General features: G+C 38.1%; 1 protein-coding gene across 6 annotated transcripts in view; it reads right to left on the bottom strand.

Moving 5' to 3' along the window:
- Positions 1-14,743, bottom strand: part of HNRNPD (heterogeneous nuclear ribonucleoprotein D) — a 17,314-nt gene extending 2,571 nt beyond the window's left edge. For 2 of the 6 annotated variants that reach the window (XM_036853948.1, XM_036853949.1), the window contains exons 1-6: positions 14,159-14,667; positions 12,254-12,310; positions 2,951-3,119; positions 2,175-2,336; positions 952-1,083; positions 382-481 (exon numbers count right to left, since the gene is read on the bottom strand). In XM_036853948.1, coding sequence (XP_036709843.1) covers positions 382-481; positions 952-1,083; positions 2,175-2,336; positions 2,951-3,119; positions 12,254-12,310; positions 14,159-14,394 — 856 coding nt within the window. In that variant the 5' untranslated portion in view covers positions 14,395-14,667. Of the gene's footprint in view, positions 1-122; positions 270-381; positions 482-951; positions 1,084-2,174; positions 2,337-2,950; positions 3,120-12,253; positions 12,311-14,158 lie in introns of all 6 variants that reach the window. The other 4 variants (XM_036853945.1, XM_036853946.1, XM_036853947.1 and 1 more) reach the window with 4 other exon arrangements.
- Positions 14,744-15,195: the final 452 nt, after the last annotated feature.

Below are 15,195 nucleotides of genomic sequence, written 5' to 3'. Positions count from 1 at the left end.
TACCAGGAATTTGAAACCTGAAGAAGTTTGCACTTGGCAAAGCTACACTAACCTTTCTACCTATCCAAATTTGTACAAAATAAATGTCAAATAGCAGTTAATATAAAAAGTATAGTACTTACTGCTATAATCACCATATCCATAGTAGTTGTTGTAACCAGTGTAGTCATATCCTCCATAACCACCGTAACCTTGGCTGTTATATCCATAGTTGCCATAGCCTTGATTCCAATAGTTACTATATCCCTGGTTCCAGTTTTGACTGGGGCCTGCAGCACATTAATAGGTTCACTAAAGTCAGAAGATCAGCAAAGATCTTTACTTCAGGATAATTAAAAAGTAGAAAAGCTTAAGATAGAGTAAACTTAGGCTCTAGCTTACCACCACCTCTTCCACGAGCTCTTCCCGCAAATCCTCCTCTAGATCCCCACTGTTGCTGTTGCTGATACTGTTCCTTCGACATAGCTACTTTTATTTCACACTAAAAAGAGAAAAATTATGTTATTACACTGACTCAAGAAAACAAATAAAAAATAACCAGAATAGCCAATACTGTCTAAAACATACAGTTATCTGCCCTGATACTGATACTTTCCTCAAAATCAGTTTATCAATTAAACCAATCATCAGTACTTAAGAGAAATAATCACTTCTGATGTATCCAAGAAGTATGTGCTTGAGAATTTTACTACATTCTATTTGTTGGGTCCTCAAAAAGTATCTTTTGGTGAAGTCTAGACAAAAACTCACTTAAAAACAAATGTTTCCCTCCTATTCCCCAATAAAAGCAAAAAAAAAAAAAAAAGTCAAAAAATGACTTTGATAAATAAGGAGCCAATGAGACATCTTTAAAGCACAAGCATACAAACTGAAGCCTTTACAGAAAGTTTAGATGACTGAACTCTTTACAACAGCTAGTATTCTCTACAAGGAATTGTATGCTTAACTTACTTTACTAAGACCAACATTGTGGTATTTCTTTTCCATTATCTTCTTCACTGGTTCCTCTTCCTTAAAGGTAATAAAGCAGAATCCACGCCTCTTATTGGTCTTGTTGTCCATGGGGAGCTCTATGGATTCAACCTGATTATCCAAAAAAAAAAAAGGTTTAATACCTTAGTTTGTAAGTTTAGTGGGAAAAATGCACAAAGAAAACATGCATTTGGCCCTCAAGCTCTATTCTGTGTCTCTCTCCCAGTTTTACTTTAATCTTTTAAAAAGTCTTCGAATTAGAATATGCACTCCACCTAAAAAGTTGTTAAACGTGTTTATAAAAAAAGGTTCATAGGGTATTGACACTTGCTACCTAATTCAAGGGTCACAAACTCAAATGCCCGCCCACCCACCAAGCACATGCAGAAGGAAAGAGTCAATTTTAAGAAAAACAGAATAAAAGTGACTGTGTTTGGGAGAAAATGGGGAATGGTGAGGATCACTGAAAACTGGAGAACGTATGAGCAACCAAAGGTAGAAGTTGCTACTCCATCTTAGATGGCTGTTGCCAGGCAAGAAGGCAGTTCCAATGTCACCTGCTCTTACAAATACTGAAGAAAAGCTAAATATACAGATTTTTGTGGGAAATATCTCAATTCCTAAATACTAACAACTAAACATGCAATATGGTCTGCTTGAATCAAACCAAGGATGTCTACAGGCTGTATCTGGGTCCAAAAGCCACAAATTTCTCAACTTAGCTTTAAATCATTAATTCATAAAAGGAATCTAAGTCTATAATTAGCCTCATAAAATTTGCACATATACATGTGCTTAAACTGAGAAGGCATTACACCCTATTGTTAGTTTATTTCTTCCCTATTCTCAACTGAACCATTTCCTTCTACATCTCAGGTAATCCAACCTGAATTTCTTCCTCTTGTTTATAGCTTTCTACTAATCCAGTAAATTCCACAGTAAGAAAATGTCTACTTCATCTTTGTGTATGGTATGCCCAAGGATGCTATGCATACAATAGTTCCTCAATAAACTAGAAAATGCAATCATCTAACCTTCAAAGACCTGCTAATGAAGTATTTATACTATCCTTATTTCAAAACAAATCGCATAATCTGTCCAAACTTCAAAACAACTTTGGAAAACCCAGTGAAAAACGTATAATGTGACAATTATATTCACACTAATTTTAACAAAAACTAGGTCAAAATATTATCACATACCTCACCAAAACCACCAAAGTACTCCCTTATTTTCTCTTCAGGTGTATCTGGAGAAAGGCCACCAACAAAAATTTTTTTAACAGGCTCTTTTGTTTTCATGGCTTTGGCCCTCTTAGGATCAATCACCTTCCCATTCAATTTATGTTCTTTCTGATCCATGACCTAAGGAAATGGAAATTTTTCATTTGAAAGATATATATCAACTAAAGTTCAGAGATTATTAACTTACTTAAAAATAATTATAGTTAAATAAATATAGCTAATGCCAGGCATATGTTGACCAGCTCACAATTAAACTGTCAATTGTGGTGATGTGATATCAGCTAATATTTAACAATGTTTAAAAACCTAAAGGTCAGTAAGAATGAGGAGTTAATCAATTACTAGACAACCACCATGCCTTTAACTATTGGCAATATAAGCATGATTGCTACTTCCCTGTAGCCTAAAGACTAAAATGTAAAATGATTCAGTCAGAAGTTTCTTGCCTAGCAAATTTCAAAATCTGTATTTCTGTGAACTTATCACAGCATATCCTTCTAATTAGGCATCTTTAAGGTTTTTAAAATTAATTTTAATACAGTAGAGCCTGGCACACAGAAGTTTTCAGTAAAAAATTCTTGAATCTGACTCTTCATAAAACATATTGGCAAGAGCTGTTATCTCTTCCTTCGTATAACTGCAAAAGGGGAAATCACAAATAATAGGCAGATTAATTGTATCAAACTATTCACATATTTTGTATTATTAACTGATTAGAACACATGGCACACTACCTTATCTACACTCTCCGACTCTTTAAATAGCACAAAGCCAAAACCCCTTGATCGCCCTGTGATAGGATCTAACTTCAGAGTGCAGTCTACGACTTCACCAAATTTGGAGAAGTAGTCCTTCAGATCTTTCTTTGTAGTGTCCCAGCTAAGGCCTCCTATAAACATTTTCCTGTAAAGACAAAAAGCAATATTAAAATGCTAAAAAAAAATTTTTAATTTTGCCTTAAGTATCCACATCAATAACACCTTCCCCAAAACTGCACCAATTTACTGGGCAGTGTATTAAAATCTCACTCTTCCTACATAACCACATATCAAGAACACCCTATTACCGTTCTGGAAAGTTTTGTTTGTCACTACTGCGCCTGCATAATTACAAAATAGGGAGCAAGCAGCAGATTAAGTCTTTTGACTTGCCAAAAAGAGAAATGTATCCCCAAAGTAAAAATAGTATACACTGTCTTTCTTAAATTACAAGTTAAATACTGGTAACAGCAAAACAGAATTTCACCTTGAAATTTCTCTTCCAAATCTTTATTGAACTTATGAAAAGGCTATGAGGTCCCCATTAATCACAGTAACTAGCATGTGTCTATGCTGAAGCTCCTTTCTTAACTGTTCTCTCATTAACAAAACTCTTAGCACATAAAATGGGAAAGTCTCACAATTAAGTTGTAAACCAAGTTTTTCGATGTGCTAAGAATACTTAATAAAGACAAAAGTAAGCAATTTAATGAACAAAAAAATTACCCAGTGAAGCACAATCCACTAATTAACCTAGATTATTTATTTCCAGTAGAACCTCAGTTAACCAGCAATAAAATATTTAAACCTTTAAAATGCTAAAAGTGACAGGTGGTAAGTGGAAACCACCAAGGCACTTTAAAACCAAAAATGCATCCCCCCCCCCAAAAAAAAATGTAAAGTGAAATCTTACTTTTATTACAGCAAAAGGCCATAAAGCTCAGATCTGGCAGCTCTGTGATCCCTTTTATATCTGCCCCCTTTACCCACTCCCACAAAAGAGCTAACATATACCTCCCTCCTACCCTTTAAAGAGACAGGACTAGAGATTATTATTTTAAGGATAAACTGTCAGAATTTGTTATGTGAGGGCTAAAAATCAATTTCACCATCAGAATAAAATCATGCTTGGTCAATGAGTTCTATCTTTGCAACTGCAGTGGGTCAGGGGGAGGGGTGGCGATGGGGGTGTGGTGCTAACTTCCAGCTCTGAAAAGAAATTAAAGCAGGAACATCTCCATCTTGTGGGCTTTTTAGGATATCGCCACTAAAACCAATTCTTGCAACAAGAGGACAAAGTCTATCCCTAGAATAAGATCTTGCTTCTACTTAACCTACAGATGCCAGATTAACTGAGGTGTTACTGATCTTACTATTTTATCAGACTTGTTCTTACTCCTAATAAAGTTAACGCAAAAGAAGTCTTATTTTTAGGCATATAGTGTACTTCCCATTTAGGTTAGGTTTTCAACTTGTACCTGTATTCTAGAGCTGGACTATTTATATGCTTTACATTCAGGACTTCGGCTAATAAAATTTCCATGCTTTAAGTAACTTTTATTAACTCTTTTTGTATTTTATAATCAAATGAGCATAACAAAACACCCACACTGTTGTACAGGTATTATTAATGTTTACTGCCAATTCCATGGGGAAAAAAAGTTGAGGTATTTTCTCAATTACATTTTCTTTCATATCCAGTGAAATAATATCCAGTCCAAGTTACTTAAATTGCCTTAAGCACCTTTATTTTTAACCTAAAGATCCAGAGCACTTCCTTCATAGATGAAAGTACATTACCAACATTTACTCTTTCAAGGTGAAGAGAACACTGCTATCTTTTTAAGGATGAGAAAGAAAGGGACTTCAAGGTAATGACCTCTTGCTCAGATATTCATGGAAAGTTCTAGATAGAAACTTCAATTAAATTGAAATTTAACTATTAAATTACCACTTCTGTGATTATTACAGAAACTTTCCATCGATAATTTAACAGTCTGAAATTACTCAAGCTGAAGAGAATAACAAAAGTCTTTTAAAAAAAAAACTAAAATTGAAAGGCAAGAAAATTCTGTGTCTGTCCGGTCTGTTCCTCAGAGACAGAACTAGTTTTGATTTTATTTAACCAAGGCAATATTTATATTGGGTTGTGTCCTCAATTTAAAATTAACAAAAAATAATTACAAAGAAATAAATCAAGAATGAGGCACGTTCTTTAATTCACAAACCCCAAACTTTTTCTCAACATTGGGAGTCAGTTTTCTTAAATACTAGATAAGCATACTAATTCATCAACTGGCCCAGTAAGTGTTCTCTAAAGAAACCTTCCACGTTTAATATAGTCTTGAGTAAAGACGTTGTTAAACGTGTCTACCTTAGAGTTAAAAAAGGTCACCAAAGAGGCTATCCTTCTTAAACAATCAAATCCCATTTATCCAGAATATTAAATGTCCTAGTCAACTATAATTTATACATCCATAGAATGATTACTGTTTCTCAAAAAATCAGAGCAAAATATGTAGTAAAACTTCAGCTATCCAGCACCTTTAGAGAATGAGAAGCCAAATAGTCTACCTTCCTTCAAGCATTGCCTGCCTTCCTAATCTCTCTCCCCAATTGTTTTTAACCTTCAATTACTTGGAATGATTTTTTTTTCCTACGGCATATCACACACACTCTTCTGCCTTCCTAATCAAATGGAGTAATCATGATTTAACATTGAGTCAGTCACCACTAACACACTATGCTACTATAGCATGCCCGTAGGGTCTTCTGAACTTAGAGAACTATTTATTAATACACTAAGTGCATCTTATTTCTTAGCTCTTTTAACAAATTCTAGTTTTCATTTTTGCCAGATTAATCAGCAGCTGCTATTCTAAAATGCTTTCCCCCGCCTTCCATTTTTTAGGAAGTTAGCCGGCACTCAAACTTTTCAAATTTGGGGTAAAGTAAAAGTAAACAGGCTCTGAGCAAGAGCCTAACTAGCTCTTTTTTGAGGCAAATTCATTACGTTTTGGCAGCCCAAAAGCACTCGTTTTCTTCTGCTCTAATAAGGAAGGGTGCTGCACAACTGATAACCTAACCAGACAGGTGGATATACTACAATGAACACATACTGTACCAAATCCATTCTATCTTTACTGAATCTAGCATATTAAATAAATTCACCCCATTTTTACTCAGTAGACACACCAAAATATACATGTGTAACACATAAGAAAAAGTCTGTTATCTTAATTCTGGATAAATGGGAACTTATTTTAGCCTCTCTAAAACACCAGCATTCTGCTCTGCCTCAAATTATAGGATGGTACATATAAGATGGTATCAATTTAAACTTTCTATATTTTATATTACTGTATCTTGCTTAAAACACAATACCTAGTGTCTGTCCAGATTACCTTTGCTGCCTTGAACACAAAGACTGACTTTCAAGTTGCTTTCACCCCTGCAGAGATGTGCAAAACACTTTACAATGAAGGAGAGCTGGAACTTCAGAAAAATCCTGAGCAGCGAAAGTTAAAACTACAGCACAGGACTTGTTCAAGTAGCAGAAATGGGCCCCTAATACTGCAATACAAGCTTAAAATTTGATCCTTACTTGTAAGTGAATCAATAATCCCAATTAAAGTGTAGGACTTTACCTACAGTATCAAGTTTAATTTCTTAATCCTATCTGTAAAGTTATTTAGCACCCCAAAGGCAATATAGTATTCAACTTAAAACACCTACTCAACAATTGAAATATTCTTGCCTTATAGATACTGACATTATACCATATTATAACATTAAATGACAGGCACAAAGTTATACAACTCAGTGCAGGTAACTCTCCAAATGAGCATTTAGGTTGCTTTGTGGGACTCTCTCTTCGAGAGGAAGTACATTTAAAGGCAGTAAGCCAAACTGCTTGGGGTTTAAATCCTTCCTCCAGAACTAAGAGCTTACCTCTATCTGCAGTGAGGATTTATATATGGCACAGAACATGGTCTGACACATCCCAAGTGCTCAATAGAAATAAATTACTATTTAGTAGGGATAGAGCACAATCTAAATAAAGCAATTTTTTCACTTACTCAATGGCTTAAATTTTTTTTTTAATCTGCATGAGCTATATGAAGTTTCCAACATTAAAGGGAAAAGGCCAGGATGAGTTTTATATAAATGGATCCTAAGATTAGTTTTAATGCTAAAGACTTAACCCAGAAATTTTAAATATCCCATGTAAAAACTACAGACTGGAAATTAGGTTTTCTAAGCTCTTAAATAAAATGTAGTTCCAAAATCACACTGATGACTTGTCTGTACTCTACATAAATGCCAGTAACTTCAGTAAGGAATAATTTCAAAATATAAACAGCAATATATATGGAGCAGTGCTGGCTGGTGGAAACTGCTCTAATACTATTTTTTCCCATCTAAGAACTTTACTCTCAATACTACTGAGGTTTCTAGGTTTAACACTCTACTCAACAGTAAGTATTTTTTATATAAAGATACTTGGCCTACTACCCTATTCAAGGTAAATGACAAACACATCATTACACTTTTTCCCAATTTTGGAAAGGGAAAAAAAGGATTCTGTAACTTTTAAACACTTCCTAACAACTCATGGCCTTCCATATGTGGTTTCATAACAAATTCTGACAGTTTAAAAACTACAACAGCATGTCGATCTGATATATATTTCAAGTACACAACATAACTGGCCAATCACTGTCACCTTTTAGAGTAATGTTACTCAAACCTACCACTAATCCTTATTTAAATAAAACTTCTGGTATTTTATCCTTAAAATTATTCCTTTACAATCCTAAAATGACATTAAGTATAGTGAAATCTCACAAATAGATAAGAAATGAGTATTTATTTTCCTTATAAAATATAGATTTAGTTTAAAATTAAGTCAGTAGTTAACCTAAAATGGGGAGGGGTTTACTTTTTGCAACTAGGTAGTATCACATGGTATCATTTTAGAATCTGTATAAAAAATACCCTTGGAAACAGTCTGACAAACTTTTAACAAGTCAATAAAAAAGATTAATTCCTCTAGGTAATATATTAGATCTCATTTCTTCATACTTTGAATGAACTTAAATGACTAAAAAAGATAAGTGAGTTGAAACTTAATAGCTAATAAATTAAACATGACTGTTTTTGAATAAACTTTAAATGTTTAACCCAAAATCTCCCCTTTTCTTCATTTCATTCCCAAGCAGGAATGACATCTTGTATTTTTACTTTTAAAATAAACTCTCAATCAGCTTTATAAGGTAAACTCTCCTCTACCTAGAGGTTAAGGAATGGGGTTTCCTTAACCTAGAGGTTAAGGTTCTGGTTAACTGAGATTACTACACATTCACAATTCTATAAAGTTTTTTTTATTAGAAACCAATTTAAATAGCAACACTAAACTCAGAAAATGATTTTTACCTTGATGGAATTTCAGAATCTTGCAATGCTTTAAAATCACATTACTTTTTAATAATATAAGGGGAAAATTATGTAAGATTCATTCCATGACATTATTGGTTACTTTCTGAGTATATTAGCTGATAGTTTTTCATCTATCTTTCTCACAAGACTTGGGGTAGGGAAACTAGAGTTGAGTCTCCTGGCTGTTTGGACTTTATGGTAGTTTCAAGTCTAGATAAGCAGGAGCTTACAGAATAGGACCCAATACTTAAAAACTACCACCTTGATTATTGGCCAAACACTGCTAGTAATAATACGTGTCTCCCCACTCCACCCCCAAACAGTCTTAAATGTCTAGCTCCAATGTACAATATGTAATACTCCAGAAACTAAAACATGCTTACCTTTACACCACAGGAGTAAACCACTGGCAGTATCAACTATTAAGGCACAGGATAAATACACACAAGCTATGAAAGCAGGCTATGTAGTCAATCTTCCTGTGGTGAGCATTGTTTCCAACACACAAATCAGCAAACCAAGTAACGAACATGTTATATTACCTGAGACCACACTGTTGGAAGTGAAGTAACAGAAACAGATCCCACGCTTCCAGCATCCAGTTCAGTGCCCTATCTACTAAAACGTTGAAGCAGAACTAAAGTTGTTTCACTCCATTTGTGAACATGCACACACTCGAGGTGCACAGGTTTAATTGGAATATGGAAAAAGTTATTATTCTATTACTTTTTAAATGCTTTCAAGCTAAAACTAATCATTCTCCATGTTGGCCACGAATCACATACAACAGCAGATTCAAAACCTTCTTATATTAAGTGCACCCTTACAGATAACAATACCCAAGCGATGTTTAAAAAAAAAAAAAAAATACACAGTAAGTATACACTTAATTTATAGAAGGGGCCACAAGTATATTTATCTCAAAAAGCAGCACTCAAAAATTTCAATGATAGTCTCCAATTCCAAACCCAAAAGGTCAGGTGATTTTTAGTATCCTTCATGATAAATAAGAATTTGAAATGAAAAGAATTTAGTACTCCTTCCTTAGGTGTTAATCATCTCAAATCTGGGGGCATCCATTACTACAATTAACCCAGGAAACTTGTCAAAGGTTCCGAAGAATGCTAAAATTCAGACCCATGTACTCAGGGTCTCAACTTTACAGTAAATCCAACTTACGGAATCAAAGGCCCGTAAATTTGGCATAAGACTGCTTTTGTATCAAAAAGTAACTGCTCTTCTACGAAGCAAACAACGTTCAAGATGCCCCAGAAGCACTAGGGTATAGACTATAATCTCAAATATTTAAAACAACAAAGTGTTAGGTAAACCCATTTCTTAAAAATTAGACAGGAGACAACCTACAGCACAATTAATTCACAAAATCCTCAAACAGGAAGAATCACACTTGAGTTTATACACTAATGGTTACAGAACTAGATCAACAGTCCTGTTATTAGAAAAGTATTGCTGTACTTTGGCTCATAAATGAACGGGATTATTCTGCTTCTTGCCTAACCCAATGCAGGCAAGTCAATGTACCTACCTTGTAAAACTGAAAGCTACAACAATATTATAGTTCCCCAATAATCATGAGAAAGTAAAAACTCTGTCTCCAGGTAGCTTACTATACATGGCATGCATATTTTGCCAGACACTAATTTTAAAGTACCTACACACTGAAAGGATCATAGCCCTATAGAGAACGTAATGAGTTCACACCAAAATGGGAAATATCAGTGCAACTGCTTTTAAGTAAAAACTAGGGATGCTAAAGTTGGAAAAATTATAATGAGGTGAGCTCAGGAAGGCATTTTACTATGGAAGTGAATAATTACTCTAAAGGTCCATAGTAAATTGTGGAAACGCTTTACTCCACTAGAGGTATAACAGGCATGTCCTCCTCAAAATAGCTGTTTATTCTTGTACTAAGGGAAAAAAAAACCACTTAAGTCTGCAACAAATTGATTTTTAAAATAGTTTTAGGATGAAATCGTAACTCACTTCAGTCTCAAGTTAGAATTGTAAAAAGATACACACACAGAAATGTGTTTAAGAAATTAAATTTAGATTTTATATCTAGTAACCAGTCTTACCCTCACCACTATTATGAAACTTCTGCCCGATTTCCCTCAAACTGGGAGACAAGAGAACAGATAGGGTGGCAAGTGCAGACACCAAAAAGATTAAGTCTCGAGGGCTTTTTGTTCAAAAAGAAAAACAAGAATATGTGTAACAGATGAGGCTATCTGACCGGACAGTAATTTTTTTTAAATATTTATTTATTTATTTGGCTGCGCCAGGTCTTAGCTGCGGCACGCTGGAACTTTTGTTGTGGCACGCGGGGGTACATTATTTTAAAAGTCAAGTATTAAACTTTAAAAATGAAAATATTTGTTAAATGTAAACTCAAAGTAAACCTCATAATCGAAAATGTTCATTAACTATAAATATTTAATTGTCCACTTCTCCTAAGAGGTCAAAAAACTTGCAAAGTTATAGTATTAACAGACCACATATAATTTCTGCAAGAGTCAAAGCAACAACCTTTAAACATAAGTTTATGATCCTTTCAAATTACTGAAAATAATTGCTTACATATTTGAAATATGTAATGGAGTAATAAAGTCAAGTACAGTTATTAATTTGTTCTTATTTACTTTGCCACTATTACCTAGCAGTGAAATTGAACTATCACAGGACCAAATAGAATAATTTCCATCAAAAAACTTTTATTCTGGGGACTTCCCTCGCAGTCCAGTGGTTAAGACTCCACGCTCCCAATACAAGGGGCACGGGTTCAATCCCTGGTCTCGGGGAAGATCCCGAGTGGCGCGGCCAAAAAAAAAACCAAAAAAAAAAAAAACAAACAAAAAAAAAACCAAGCAACTTTTATTCTGTATGTCACACTTTATCTCCAATATAAAACTGGACAGATTTCAGTTAAAGAAAATAATAAGCTCCTGTAAAATGTAAACACTGTCCCAACTGGGCTCTTAGAATGTTGTTTGTACAGATGTTAAGTCAACTATCTGCAAGTTACTGGCCCTCTAAACTCCAGTGGTGGTAGATACAAACTCCTGGAAAACTCAAATATAATCCTGAAGGCAGAAATACTGACATTTAGGGGAACAGGAGGGATAAAAGGAACAATACTCAATCTACCAGCCTTCCAAAAAGTCATGCAATTGTGAATACGTCAACCAACCAACTGTAATTAACATTCCAACCAAATCACACTGAAAATCTAAAAATCTGATTTAAGCTGTAGTGGAAAGCCACATCAGCACGCCTTTAATAGTACATGTGCAATTCTTATTAAACTTCTATTTACAAATATGGTTGGTGATTTTAAAAAAAAGTCATTTTTGCATATACATCACTATTTTAAAAATTGTTTTACTACTGACATTTCCAGAATATTTCAGTATAACATGCAATACATTTTAAACACACACTTTATTGTAGCAGATAACCTTCACGTATAACATTAAACTTAGAATTACAAGAAAAATTTTTTTGTCTTAAAACAAGTCAAATTTAAAATTAAATACTTTCTTGCCCAAATATAGAAATATCATTACTTATTATATTAAGCTTTAATTGGCCAAACCACAATTACATGCATTACCACAGACCAAAAACCATGTAATGGCATCAATTCTGCCCAAAGATCACACATGATGCCTAAAAAGGTTTTATATCCCAGGTACAAAATATCCTACTGTACTAAAGTCTAGAATTTCCTGGGGATCAATGGGCAACTAACCAATACACAGCCTCCACATGTTATGACTATTGAAACCTTTATATTACAGAAATAAAATTTAAAAGTTTTACCATTCTTCCCGCTGTGCCGTCGCTGCTTCAGAGTGTCGTGGGGAGGAGTTTGAATGGCTAGGGAATTAACAACCGGTACAGCAACCAATCAAAATTCTAGTTTTAGTTTTTGACATTGTTAGGGTTAAAAACTTTAATTCATTTACACTTCGGTTCAACAGTAGATAACTACAAAGGCAGCTGCTTTGTGACTTGAAAAATCAGAACAGAAAGCCCGCCCCAAACAGTAAGTTACACAATCATTTGGGTGCCTCTGTCCGAAGAACAGAATTCAGAAAAAAACCAAAATGTTAAAAGGCTTAAGTTTCCAAATATTTAACATATCCCTTTCTTAAACTAAGCTATATATAATTCCAGATAAATTAAGAAAGGCTCATTTCCCATCCCACCTCCACTCTCCCAAAGCCAGCACAATCAGCAAAACAGCCCGACAAGAGTCTGCCTAGGCTGAGAATATTAAATCCTATATTCCAAAGGGCTTCTCTCTCCCCCCTCCAAAGCTTGTGCTTTTTCCTAATAAAGGGAATGTTTTCCAATATTGAGTTAAAGCGACATTTTATTGCTTTTACCTTCCAGCCAACACCTTTCTCCTTGTTACAGCGAAAAAAATTACACACACACACCCCCCAATTACAAAAAGTAATGGAAGCGTTAACCCAACATCAGCGATCAGTAACGGGAATAAGAAGAAAACCCAACCAAGAACCCCTGACTTAGTCCCTCCTGCTAACTCCTATATTATGTTCCCGGCTCCCAAATGCTGCGTTCTAAAAAATTTTATGCAGCTTTAAATAACATATACAACGTATTCCAATCGGAGGAAACAAGTTACTACTTAAAAACCTGCAAAAAGAATAAAAACCATAGCACATTACAGAATTTGTTCATTTTATGAAAGAAGGCTGGTGGGCCTCCTGTAACTTAAGTAGGTGAGAGCGGGAAGGAGAAATCAAGAGAGACCAAAAAAAGGATTCTGGGCACGGCGTGGGTTGTAAAAAATGAAAATTGCACAGAAAAAGTAAGGTAAGAGTACACTATCTGTACGAACAGTTGAGGAACCCAATAGCTGAGGGCGCGAAAAAGGTGCGCGGTTAGAATAACTGCGGGGTGGGGGAAGGGCGGGCAGCAAGCCGGAGGTAGACCAGCTCCAGCCAAGTGCAGGCCCCGCCGACAAGGAACTTAAGGAAAGCCCTTGGAGCAAAACCAACGTACCAACAGGCGAGTCGGGGAATTTCACCAGGCCCAGTTGGTTCCGTAGGCTAGAAAGTGGGGACTATGCAAGCAAGTCGTTGTACGATGGTGTACAGTAGAAAAACGAAAAGGCTGAGGCGAAACTTACTCAAAATACTGAAAAACATTCGGCCTGAAGCCAAGACGGGAGGAGCAGAGCTGGACAACCTACACGTTCCCCGAAGCATGTGCTTACAAAGAATGGCATCGTCTAGGGATGCTGCAGTGAGAAGCACCAAATAAACCTTAGTTATCCAGGCATAAAGGCTTTTTGTATCTGATTGCGTTTTTATGCCCAGGACTTTAGAAAACTGGGGAGAGAGAAGACAGCGGGAAAATAAAAAAGGTACCCCTCGACAGGCGGGAAAAAATCCTGGCGGCCAAGTCGGTGGGAGGAGACCCAAGGCGAGGGAGGGAAGAAGGGCGGGCCGGGGAGCAGCATGGTGACGGCTAAAGGTGGAAACGTGTGTGATGGGGGAGGGGGCGATTAGCAGCAGGGGAAGAAGGAAATGAAAGCCCGGGGGAGCCCGGCGTAGAGAAGGGGATAACAGTGCAAAGAGGCTGCACGCGAGCCTAGAGCACGGGCGGAGAGCGGGAACGAGGCCTAATGGCGGGGGAGAAGGAGGGGGAGGGGGGATAGTTGGGCCTGACTATCCCGGGCCGCCCCTTACTCACCCTTCATCCTCCTCGTTCTTACTGGCATCGATCTTCGCCCCCTCCGACTCGGCGCTGCCTCCTTCGGTGCCTCCGGCCGCGGTTCCGCCCCCGGTCCCGGCTCCGCTTCCCGCCGCCGCCGCTGCCCCCTGCGCCGCCACCACCATGGCTCCCTCCTGTTCGCCCGCCGAGCCGCCTACCGCCGCCGTTGTTGCTGCCGCCGCCGCCCCGTCCCCGCCGAACTGCTCCTCCGACATAGTGCTACTGCCTGCGCCGCCGCCGAGACTACACCCGCCGCTGCCGCGAAACGAAACTAGCAGCAAAGTAATCCCCGCCGCTGCCGCGCGCCCGCTCTACCGCGCGAAGCACACAACAAGACAGAGAAGGCGCGCGTGGATGCAAAGGCTCCTGCGCCTCTCCCCGGCCTGCCCCCCTTGCCTCCCACTCTCGCGCGGCGCGCACTCCCACTCTCGTCCGCCGCACTAAAAAAGAATAAGCAGCGGCGGCCGCTCTCGCCTCCTCCTCGCTTTAATGGCGCCGCCGCGGACCACCTAAAATGGCCGACGGAAGAACGGCGCGTCCCGGTCACGTGGCGCGCGAGCGCGCCCTTTGCACCTCCCCCGCCCCCTCTACCGCTAGTTTTTTTCCCCTTCCTCCTCGGTCCCGCCCCCTCGCTCCCTTTTATACCTTCCTCGCACGCGCTGCGCCGCACAGCGTGGGGCCTTTAAAGGGAACCGGAAATGGCGTTCTATAAGACGGCCGCGCGGAGACCATCGAGAACAAGGAGCGCTGTTTCGAAGGCGCGGCTAGAAGGGCCTCTTCGTCCGCCGCAGCTTTTCCGAGGGTTCCTGGTCGGCTCACCCCCATCCCCACCCCCACCCCCAGCAGCGGGCGGGAGCAGCGGCGTCGGGCAGGGGTGTGGTAGCACCTCCCGGAAGGCGGCCGTACCCTGTGCGCCTGCGGATTTGGAGTGGGGGAGGGGAGGCGCACAGCCGGCTGCTCCCCGCGTGTTAGCGGTGCCAGCCCGACAAGGGAGGCTAGCCTGAGGTGTCGGCCTT

This window comes from Balaenoptera musculus, chromosome 5, assembly GCF_009873245.2.
Source record: "Balaenoptera musculus isolate JJ_BM4_2016_0621 chromosome 5, mBalMus1.pri.v3, whole genome shotgun sequence".
Classification (NCBI taxonomy): domain Eukaryota; kingdom Metazoa; phylum Chordata; class Mammalia; order Artiodactyla; family Balaenopteridae; genus Balaenoptera; species Balaenoptera musculus.
This window is presented reverse-complemented; position numbering and strand designations above follow the sequence as displayed.